General features: G+C 34.0%; 1 protein-coding gene across 4 annotated transcripts; it reads right to left on the reverse strand.

Moving 5' to 3' along the window:
• Positions 1 to 2,423: 2,423 nt before the first annotated feature.
• LOC133703727 (ubiquitin carboxyl-terminal hydrolase 15-like) lies at positions 2,424 to 9,989 on the reverse strand. Of its 4 annotated transcripts, none has more exons than XM_062128351.1 (13): positions 9,749 to 9,989; positions 8,598 to 9,016; positions 6,887 to 7,527; positions 6,662 to 6,807; positions 6,438 to 6,526; positions 5,923 to 6,008; positions 5,658 to 5,820; positions 5,416 to 5,539; positions 5,114 to 5,271; positions 4,872 to 4,956; positions 4,367 to 4,579; positions 3,545 to 3,606; positions 2,424 to 3,421 (listed from the first exon to the last, which is right to left on the reverse strand). In XM_062128351.1, exons 2-13 carry the CDS (start codon positions 8,882 to 8,884, stop codon positions 2,983 to 2,985), a joined length of 2,493 nt encoding a protein of 830 aa, XP_061984335.1. In that variant the 5' UTR covers positions 8,885 to 9,016; positions 9,749 to 9,989; the 3' UTR covers positions 2,424 to 2,982. The 4 variants fall into 4 exon arrangements, with proteins under 4 accessions (XP_061984335.1, XP_061984334.1, XP_061984333.1 ...); XM_062128350.1 differs by having other exon boundaries at positions 6,662 to 6,810; positions 9,741 to 9,987; XM_062128349.1 differs by having other exon boundaries at positions 6,662 to 6,810; positions 9,749 to 9,986.
• Positions 9,990 to 11,621: the final 1,632 nt, after the last annotated feature.

Raw genomic sequence — 11,621 nt, forward strand, 5'->3', positions numbered from 1 at the left:
TGTTTTTGCTTAATAAGAAAGGGAGAGTGCACACTTTATTTGAAGGAGACTGACTACAGAGTGCTTTTTGTGGGTTTGGTATGGTTGTGATCTCTTTAGCTTTTGCTTTTGGTGATGGGTTTACGGGAGGAGGGAAGGGTTTTGCTTTGCTTTATTGCTTTGCTTGGTGTTAGTCTCAGAAAAAAAAAACAAAAAAAAAAAGTGAGACTGTGAAGAAAGAGTTCCTTTCGAAACTCTATCGCCATTACGCGGTCTTTTTTTAATGCTAATTTCCCCTTTACTTTCTTTCTTTCTTTTTTTTTTTTTTTGCAGCTCCACTGCTTCCAGTCCAAGATCAATATGTTCAGGGGGTTCTTCTGCAGATTCCAATCCAACATTTATTTTCTTTCTTGTTCTTGGATTGTATAACATATCCTCTACATTACAATAAATTCATTTGCTCTCCATTAATTAGTTGTCTTCCAACCAAACAAGGGATGTGTATATGTATTTTTTTAAGAAAAAGAAGAAGAAGAAGCAAAAGCCCCTCTGCTAAGGAATGCTGGAAAAGGACATAAAGCAAAGCAAAACCTAATATTTTAGTGGGCAAACCCCTTTGCTAATGGAAAGCTTATGCCTTCCCTTTTTTGCTTACGAATTAAGAAATATAAAAGGAGAACGTGCATGTTTATGGGTCATGCATGCATGGCTGCTTTTCACCTGTGAGCTTAGTGCTCATTGTAACTTTTTAGAGCCTACCGCGGCTCATATAATTGCAGCATTAGTGTGCTCTGTCTTGTTCTTTTCGATTGAATCAGATTTCCAACAGGGAGATGGAAACGGAAAAGTACAGTTACTTGAAAAGTAACGTGTTGGGATTATTGTCATCCTGTTTCTTCATTGCAAATTTGTTCTTCCCGGATGACAAGAGCGTAATGAACTCCACCCCCATGTTATTTTTTAAAATAAGAAATTTCGTATTTATTTTAGATCATTTTAATATACAATATTAAAAATAATTTTTTAAAAATAAAAAATATTATTTTAATATATTTTAAGAAATAACTACTACTATACTTTTAAATACACTCATCTATTTACGAGATTGGTCTTTGAGTTGCTTCAATACCATTAATTCTACGTTTGAACTTTATATATATATATATATATATATATATATATATATATATATATATATATATATATATATATAAAGAAAAGGAAAAGGAAAGAAAGGGTACTTTCATTCTATTTGTCAGAGTTGTTTCAATTTATTTGGTCTTTATCAATTAATTCCTCCAAGTACTTTCATTATTCTTTAATTAGTTATTTATTTTTACATTTTAAAAGTATTTAAAAAAATTAAAAAAATATATTTTTTTTACTTTAAATTAATATATTTTTAATTTTTTTAGATTATTTTTATGCGCTAATATCAAAAATAATTTTTAAAAAATAAAAAAATATATTATTTTGATACATTTCTAAGTAAAAAATACTTTAAAAAACAACTGTAACCACACTTCTAAACATACATCCCATGTGTTGGACCAAAAAACAATTTTAATGTAAAACAAGAATATTGGACCAAAAAACAATTTTAATGTAAAACAAGAATATACAGCTAATGTCTTTTCTAAAAAGATTAATTAAATTAACTTTTTATTGCTAGAATATGAATAATCAATAATTTTTTCTCTTCCTTTTTATTTTCTGCTGATTTCTCTATGCTTTCTTAAACACTAGCATTTAAATATGAATAAAATGAATGTTTGGACAAAACATATAACCTTTAAACCAAAAGGGAATAAAATAAAAATTGAGAAGAATCTTTCCAAAAAGGTGCTGGATGAATACTGTTGGGTTAAAAAAATATTAATGCCACCAGAACTGGATTCTTACAGCAAGTTACCCTCTCCTTTTCAATTTATCTGTGTTTATTATTAATTTAGTTTTTACTATCATTATTATTAATAATTCATTTTCTAATGCTTCTAATCCTCTCACTAGTCAGAAGGCATTGCATAATTCATGATCAATGATTAATGAAACTTTAATTGTCTTTCCACAGCCAAGCAGTTTAAAATCTTCGTGGGGTCGTGGAACCTGGAAACCGAGCGACAACTCCGTGAACAGCACGAGAATATTGCCCTAATTCTACACCCTTCAATGTTTTAAGATGAAACTCCAGTTAAACGGAAAAACATTTCTGAGACTGCTACAGTTTTCATGCAATGGCCGCAGGGAATCCAAATTCTTGGTTGGATCGATGCCTTTCATGAGGTATAACAACGTGCTAATTCGCACTACAAGACCGGAACTTCCTCGGAGCCATGAACAATGGCCTACGAGAAGCGCACACTGCTTGTTTGACGAGCATGGTAATTAAATTTAAATAATGGCAACCTGACCAAATCCTAAATAAATAAACTGAAGAAAAGTAGTGTCCCAACACAACAAAGAAAACTGTCATTCGTATTTCATAGTACAACAAGTTAGATTGCTGGCCCGGCTGACATGTGACAACTGTCGGGCACAGACTCACTGTTAGCTTATCTAATATGAGCTAAGCAAGTGATAATACTACAAGCTAAAACAAATGGAGCCAAGGATATGGTGGCACTTTACAATTTTCAATAATAACAAGAATATTCCTTTCCTAGGGTACTCTAACAACAATCCACATGCCCCAATCAACTTAGTATTGAAAACAAAAATTTCGAGGCAGGGCTTCTACCTAGCTAAGTCAATAATCATCATTTGGATCTACACACTACAGTCTACAATGACCAGAAGATCGATCAAGACCACACTTTGTGATTCTCCCATTTTCTACAGACACGGTGCAGGAACTGTCCGGAAAGAGTTTGGTTGATGAATCACAGACCTGTTTGTAATTTTCTCCTTTCCAGGCTCTGGAGGTTGGGTTGATGAGGATGAATCCAAAACATGGCCTCTCTCCTCCAAGATGAACCTAGTTTGTGGCCTCCTATTTGAAAATGTTCAACGGCAAAGAGTATTCTGATAAGAGGATTCTGGAGCATACAAATCATTGAAAATCGATGAGAAAGCATCTGCATTGCATGCATCAGCATAATCTATAGTACTGAAAGAGTCTCTGGTGCTCTCGGTTGTGAAAGAAGCCTCGTCAGAGCTTGTAAAAAGGGACCGATCACTTGATGTAGCATCAGAGAAATCCATCACCTGAGTGGTATTTTTGTTTGCACTCCTCCTTGGAATGCCATTAGCATAGCTGGCAAGGCTAGAACCGTTTTCTGGTTTGACATCCAATGAAGCTTCTGGGCCAATAAAGTGGCTGCTGCATTTGCTCTGTCCTTGTCTAGAAGGTTTCTGAGTTCTTGACATGCAGTGTCTCAAAGATAATGGAACTTGTTGCCTGCTGGCTTTCTCGCAAATTGCCTTTTGAGGGCGAGGACAGGACCTAAGAAATAAACACTTACAAGAAGTTGAGGGAAGTACAGACAAACGTAAACATTAACTAACAGTAGCATTCCTGAAAAGAAGAGACCAAGTAATTGTAGTCAATTTCAACCCCAATGTTTACCTCGTGTAAAACAAAATGTATGCTCCTTCCAACATCACCTGGCTCATCAATACTGGATGAACCTGTTACGAGAGCGTGATCCAAATCATTGAAATCCCAATTCATCAATATAGAATATCAGGGAAACAATTAAAACATTAGAATTTTAAAATACAGTTGATCTTGTTATTTAATATCCATATGATGGGCAACCACGTAAGAGGGAAAAAGAAGAACAGAAAGAGAGATGAGAGAGGTAACTTGTGGTGATCTCATGAAACTAAGGAAAGCACTTTCATGAATTTCATCAGCTATGTAGAGCTGTACATAAATATGCAGAAAAAAGTTTATCCTTTGGAAGGTACGGTTATAAACCTGAGATGCTAATAACAAAAAACAATTGAAGATTGTTTTTTTCACTGGAGATTAATTAGAAGATAGACAAATAGCAGTTCTAATTTCTGGCCATATTGGACATGATAGAAGTACAACCAGTGCAGAATATCATGTCTATAAAATGCCATCTTAGTCTTAAAGCTGTATATTGTATGGTCACATCCTGACTGTAGAGTGAATATTATAAGATTGTAGTTTATAACATCATCTCCATCTTCTGTTTTCTCCACTTTCCAAACTAAGCCAACTCTATCTCAAAGTTGGTTAGCAGATGAAACCAAGGTAAATAAGTTAAATATGACATGTGAAACCTAAGGCCACTGAATTATAAGGTGGTTTCACCCTTTCCAGAAAACAATATGCAACAAAGCATAAATATTTTGAGAGAGAGAGAGATGAATGATCCAATTACTATAGAAATGAACTGAAATAAAGAAATGGGTGTACCTCAGTGTCATCTATCCTGAACCAGCTCCCTTGCAAATCTTTTACATATGCCACGTAATGTCCAGAAAAAGAGGCATTCAGTGTATCCAAATGTACCACAACAGCATAAAGCATGTAAAGAGGAGGGACATCACAAGTTCCAGTCATAAATGGGATCATATCCAGCATGTCAGGAAAAGTGATACATTTGTTTATTTTCCCATATTTTCCCTCCTGGTGAAGCAAAACCAACAATCCAAGAATCAAAACAATTAAAATCATCCATCCAAAAGAATATAAAATGTAAATATCCCAGAAAGGATATCAAAACCTACACAGTCTAGGTGGGTTAGAAACATTTAATTTGGTAAATTGCTACCTAAAAAAATTAAGTGATGAAACATCATGCCACGACTCAAAATTAATATAGTGAACTTAACGCTAAAGGCAGGCACCCTTATATAATTCCTGCAAGTAGATTGAACATATGAAAAGAAAGTAATTGTACTGAAATATGCAAGCAAACCTGGAATCTCTTCAAAACAATTGTCAGGATGTTTGGTGCCTCATGTATGCTCAACTGCTTCATAGCTCGGACATATGCAGCACACCTTTTCATCAAAATATTTCCAGAGCCATTAAGTAACTTGATTTTTACTTCCAAACCTAAGACACTAATACATACCATGGTAGTGATCACACAATAAAAAAGGAAAGGAAAGGAAAAAAAGAAAGGAAAGGAAAGGAAAAGGAAATAGGATATCCAACCTTCCACATCTATACATGTTTTCTCCATCTAGTTCTTCAGGGGTTGTAAACTGAGTCAATGCATCTTCAAGTGACTCAACCCAACCAAATATCTCCAGTGTAAGATCCATAATATTCTCATATCTTTCTGACTCATGATGACATCTCAGGCATTTGACCTACTAGCAAACATTTAACCTCTTCATGTTTGTTGTGTGGGATAATAAGTCTTCAACTAAAATGGCAGAAATGAGGATGCACAAAAAAGAAATAAACATATTTACAGTGAAACAAAAAGACAGTTCAAAGAACCAAAGCAACACCTTCGACCTAAGACGCCCACCAAAAGTATGCTGTATGAAAGTTGTTTCCTGCAATTTGGGATCAACCTTGTCTTCACCACCCAGTTTCTCCAAGCATATGGATTGCATTGATGCAATCAGAAGCCTGGATGAAGAGCACGCATAAATAGGAGGAAAGAATTATGAAGCAAAGTGGGACTAGCATCTCCAATATGAAATTTGAAACCAAGAGAAAAACATCAGCTAGTGAATCTTTAGACGACCTTAAGAATTCATGTGCATCTTCTTGACTTCCATCGCCAATCTGATGATTAATTTTTCGCATATGCAGAAGGACTCTACTAGGAGACAGAGGGCCCCCACATTCTCTTAACATCATTACGTGCTGCTCAAGTTCACACATGAGACACCAATCTATCTCACAACCTAACAAGCATATGCAGATATGAAAATTAGAAATATCAGAGAAAATTACCACTGTACGTTTTAAATACCCACACAACAGGAAAAATGAGAAAAGAAGAATACAGGCTCTTGAATGTGATCTACGAAGCAAGAAGACGATCAGAGGTTTTGTGCAGGTTAAACATTGGAGGACAGCATTGGCATAGCAACTGCAAAATAGAAAATGTGAGTAATAGAAAAGGCACAAGAAAATAATCAGCTTGTTACATTCAGAAATAAGAGCCTAGCTTGTTATAAATTTATATAAACTTGCTCCTTTTATACTTGAACTTACAATCACAAAAGGTAAATAAACTTTCAGTTAGTCTCGTTAAGTACATGTAAGCCTTCATCAATTAGCAGTAACTGCCTAGCATATAAATGTCAATATTCAAACATAAGATTTACAATACAGGCATTCACCCATGCAAAAGTTGACTGCTCACAATCTACGTGCAGTAAAATTCAAACTAGCAGCTAGTTTATGTTTCAGTTTATGAACGGCAGCATGGTAAATTGACATTCTCTTCATTTTTCTTTAGCTCACAAAAACCATTGCACACATCTTTATTTTGCATTAGAGAAACATCCATTCATACCTGTTTCCACAATTTACAAGTCCTCTAGGTGTTAAGGCAATAACTTCACAATTGAAGATGTTCACAAATTCTTCATAAGGGAACAGCATCTGAGATGAAATGATATGATAACACGAAGAAATATTCCATTATGACTGACTTCATAGCCATGTCAAATAACCAAAACACAAAAAAGGACAGCGCAAACTGAACTCTCAAAAGCTTAAAGAGAACTCAAAACTGACCGTTAATTTTTTGTGAATAGCATTAACCTCTGTTATATCTTGAGTAGCAAGTTTTAACGACTTCCTTAAATCCATCATCTTCATAATACCAATGCTTGTAACCCCATTGGTTCCTGCTGCAGGGTTTGCATTGCGCATTCTTGCAACTTCTGCATCACAGGTATACATTTAAAAGAAGTTCAGAGAATAACTGATATATTGGGTAAGGTGATCCATTAAACCTACTTGAATCATCTGTAAGTTGTCCTTTTCCATCTATTTTAAAATAGGATTGGTCTCCAGAGAATTTCATCTTTGATTTTGATGATTTCAAAGATTTGTTTCCCATAGGATGCAATGCAGTGTTAGCTTTCACATTTCCATTCGTAACAGGTGTTTCATAAGAACATTTTGGTCCTGCCATTTCACCATCAACTGATTCTTCCGCATTAGAGAAATCTACTACATTAAAAACAAAGTTTGTTCCAATATCATGTGCATTTATCCCATATTTTCCTGCATTCAATGAGCTTGAGGACCCACAGTCCATTTCTTTGTTTGATTTGCATGAAACTTGCTTGTCTGGACTTCTTCTGTGTAGCATAGCTTCTTGAGAGGTAACAGTTGCAGGACAATTACCAGCAGCACAAGCACCGGTGCTTGTTAAAGGATGGACATTATTATCTGAAAGACCAGTATCCATTGCAGGCTGCTTGCTATTATACCCTAAGGAAAATGAGTCCAAGCCATCATTGATTGATAACTTCTCAGAGATGGATTCATCACATGAGGTAGCCATAGGAGATGAGCATGAACTTGTAGTTTCCAACCGTTGGCACTCTTCCTTATGGACTTGTCTCCAATGAATTATTTGACACTTTCCAGAACTGCATGAGGGTTTATGATGAAAATTAACAAACTTGAAACTTGGTTCAGTAAGTTATGGTTTATATCTACAAGTAGGAAATGTGCATCACATGCATTACTTTGGTTCCCCAGCTCCATGGTTGATGCTAAACAGACTAACAGGCTATAAGAGACACATCAATTTGGGGTGGGGGAGTCAAGAGAAAATTCGGGGTGGGGGTCAAAAGAAAAAACAAGAAATCATGTTTGCATGTTTATTAACATGATCTGTGCAAAATTGCAACAAGAAATTAACAACTAAAACTCATTTTATATCTGAAAAAGACCCTTGCATGCATACAGCAGAAATTTTGTGTAAAGTTTCCCATAGAATTAAACCCTATGCTTGTTTGTCTGAGGAAGGGCAACAGTTTCTTACATGGTCAACACTGCAGGGAGTGAACATGATTTATGGTTTTTTGACCTGCACTTTGGGGATGTGGAGGGAAAGAATGTGATCAAGTTGAATCAGAGATTTTACCTAGTGAAACTGGTCTGTTATTTGCCTTTCACTCCTGAAGCCAAGGATTTATTAGCCTATAGATTCATTTCTCCAGATAGAAGACAGAAAACAGACAGATGAATACGAAGAAAAAAAATCAGTGCAACAAACCAGGTTTGTAGCTCTGATGCTTTTGTGATTACTGGTAAACTCAGAAAACCTTCAGATGAATTCTCTACATTTGGCTCTTTGTTTCATTTACTTTAATAAATTAACGAAAAAATAAAACCTCCAAAGCTTTGAAAAGAAGCATTTGGTACTCAATCACAGGACCTGGATGGTTTTGAAACTGACATATTCTATGAGCAATGCAAATACTTGTCTACAATTACAGAAATCTTATAACAGACATTATTTAGACCATTCACGGTCAAGATCTTGCCTTTCTAATTGCTTTCTAAACAGTGGAGTTTCTTTGTGCAAATTTAAGGAAATACAGATAGTATGACAAATATTTCCTTATTGAGGCCAGGGCGGACAGAAACAGGATAGTTTAGTACAAGTAAGAAATAAACACATTTATCTAGAGAAAAAGGTCAAGTAAAGTACCAATATCTAACAGACTTGCATCTGGAGCAGCGGGTTGTAGCTGGACTAAAGCATCTAGCACAAACATGAATTACATTCTTTGAAGTAGACACGGGAGGAATGATACATGCAGTAGCCATTACTTCTGCTCTAAAAGCTTCTTCAGCAGCCAGTTGAGCAAGCAAACTTATCCTCTCTCTCTTCTTTGCAGACTCACTCCATTTCCCAAGCAAAATGTAAGCAACCAGAGGAAGCACGACCAAGACAAGAAACAGGACAGGTATATCAGCTTCCCTTGGTTCAAGCATGTCCCCACCAGAATATTCATATCCAAACTCCTCCCAAAATCACTACCCACAATAAGTCCCTTTGATCTACATAAGCGAAGCTAAATCAACACCCAAAGCCACAAATAAGAAAATCATCCTCCGCCATTCAACCTGCCAAAATTTTCAAGCCGTGAATCCTCACAACTCAACATGGCATTACAAATAGGAAATCACATTCTCCATTTTGCCTCGGAGTCAATCATAGATAAACGAACACATATTAATAGAGTTAGTATTTTTCAATGCGCAAACTTGTACTAAATCAGAAGAGAAGCAAGAAATCTATTTTCCCCCCTTAACAGAATACAACAAAATGGAAACATTTTCTAAAATTTGCATAAACTATTCAAAAAATAATAACTAGAAAGTGTCAGTGGCAATATGCCAACTAGTACTATCTTTAGAAATCTGATACTTTGGTTCACAAGGTCCCTTCAAACCCAGGAGTCAGTAAACACTCGCATTACACAAAATATAAACCCTCAATCAAATGAAGACTGGCGTGACCCATTTCTATGTAGACCCCCAAAAGGAAAAATAATTGTAATCCAATAATTAAAAAAAAAATTGTGAAAACCCCCCCATCTCCAATTTCACATTTCTACACAATCTATTAACAAAGAAAAAAACCACAAAGTCCAACATTTTAGAAGCAAGAACCTTTAAAACAACCTCAGAAAACAATACTTAATGTTGTTTGAGACAAATGAGCAAAGAAATCCTACACATTAGTTCACTTATGTTCTCAGATTAAATTAAAGTACAAAATGGTTAAACCATGACAAATAAAACAATAAACGAAAAAAGATGTTTTCACAAATCCACAAATACGTACATGCCTACCTCAAGTCATGAAGCAAAAAAATAGAAAAACGGAAAGAAATCTTAAAGCCCACAAAAGAAACAACAGTTTCACTTCTTTCTTCTCCTTCTCCTTCTCTTCAAAAAGATTCCTTGATTGATTCCTCATATAGAAAAACTAAGCACGCAGTACCATACAAAACTGCACCAAATTCTCTAGCTTCACGCTTTCTTTCTTTCTACCCTCTCATTCACTTTTCAACATTTAGGGTTTTCTTCTATATCTTATCACTCACTCAAAAACTATACACCCTAGTCATTGCCCCAACACGTGGCAGATGCCCATTTTGTAGTTCTACATAGGGATGGTGAGAAGACTATCTGATTGAGTATAAACCGTTGGATATTCTGAATTTTGGGGTGCGCTTTTGGACAGGGGGTGGTCTTGGAAAGATAGCACATGTTCTTCCCAATAATTTTCGCTCGAGCCACGTGTACGTGTGGGATCGATCGTGAAGGATAAATGGTGGGTTGGGCAGAGAAGAATTTTGTAATTCTGTTAATAATAAAGAAAGAAGAAAAAGAAAAGATAGTACAATTACAGTGTGTGAAATGCATAAAGTTATGGTAAAGCGAAAAGTAATTTAAGTTTTGAACAGTGTCGTTCTGAGTGTTCAGACGAAAGAGCCCATGAAATGAATGTCAGATGCAATTATGTCTCGTTTGTTTTAGGAAAATAATCTCTTTTTTTATAGTAAAATTCAGAGAAAATAAATTTTAGAAAAATAAATTTTGAAAAAATATTTTTTAATATTTGGTAGTGTAATAGAAAATAAACGGGAAAACACTTTCCAGTATTTGGTTATATTATGGAAAATGAACTGGAAAATAATTTATTAATGAATTAAATATTTTTTTTCAAATTTGTCTAATATATAAAAAATATTAAATATAAATATTTAATCACTTACAATAAAAGAATAAAATCTAAAAAGTGTAATGATGAATTTTTTTATTATATCTTATATTCATATATAACTTATTTTATAAAATATAATTATATATGTCATATAATATTATAGAGATATAACCTTGTGAAATTTTTCATAAATAAAACCTATTAATTTTTTTTTCAATTTTAAAAGCTTAAAATATGTTTTTTTTCATATGAAAAAAGCCAAATTATTTTATGGTATTAAGATTTTTTTAATACATATCAAGTTTCATACATATCAAGTTTTTTGGGAATAAACTTTAAAAAGAAAGAAAATCAACATACTAGGGACATCTCATTCTCCCTTTTTCCCTAACAACTACTTTAGGTTTTCATCATGGTCTTGCATGGTTGAATTTTTATAATTAGTTAAAAAAGATAAAAGCCTTGGAAACAATAAGACTATGAGATCTGATTTGCTTTTATTGTTCAATTTACATTTTGAGTAATGGATATTATTATGTGTATATTTTCATAATTGTCTCATTTAATTACTAAAAGGTCTACTAATGTATTATTCATCGCAATCTGTTGATAATATCAAATATGTAATTATTTTATCCCTTTAATTTGTGAAGCAACTAAGTTTTAATGATTTGCTTCGTTATAAACTATTAAATCTTAGAAAAAATATTCAACTAAATTAAATGCAAACACTTGTGCTTATGTTGTTTAGTCTTATCGATCTCTTTAATTCTCAAAGTTGCTTATTAGATTATACTTTCAGTGCTTGTCTTAGGTTATTTAGTAGTTGGGATTAATTAGATCGCTTGTTTCTAATTAACTACAATTAAGAAGAGATATAAAAATAATTTCAATTGTGAAAATTCAAAGTGTGAATTGATATATACTTGCATCGATGATCAGTTGTAAAATTCTAATGGTAGATGTTGACTTAACCAGTGTTTGTTCTTCTTGTTA

The sequence above is a fragment of the Populus nigra genome, chromosome 9, assembly GCF_951802175.1.
Source record: "Populus nigra chromosome 9, ddPopNigr1.1, whole genome shotgun sequence".
Taxonomy (NCBI): domain Eukaryota; kingdom Viridiplantae; phylum Streptophyta; class Magnoliopsida; order Malpighiales; family Salicaceae; genus Populus; species Populus nigra.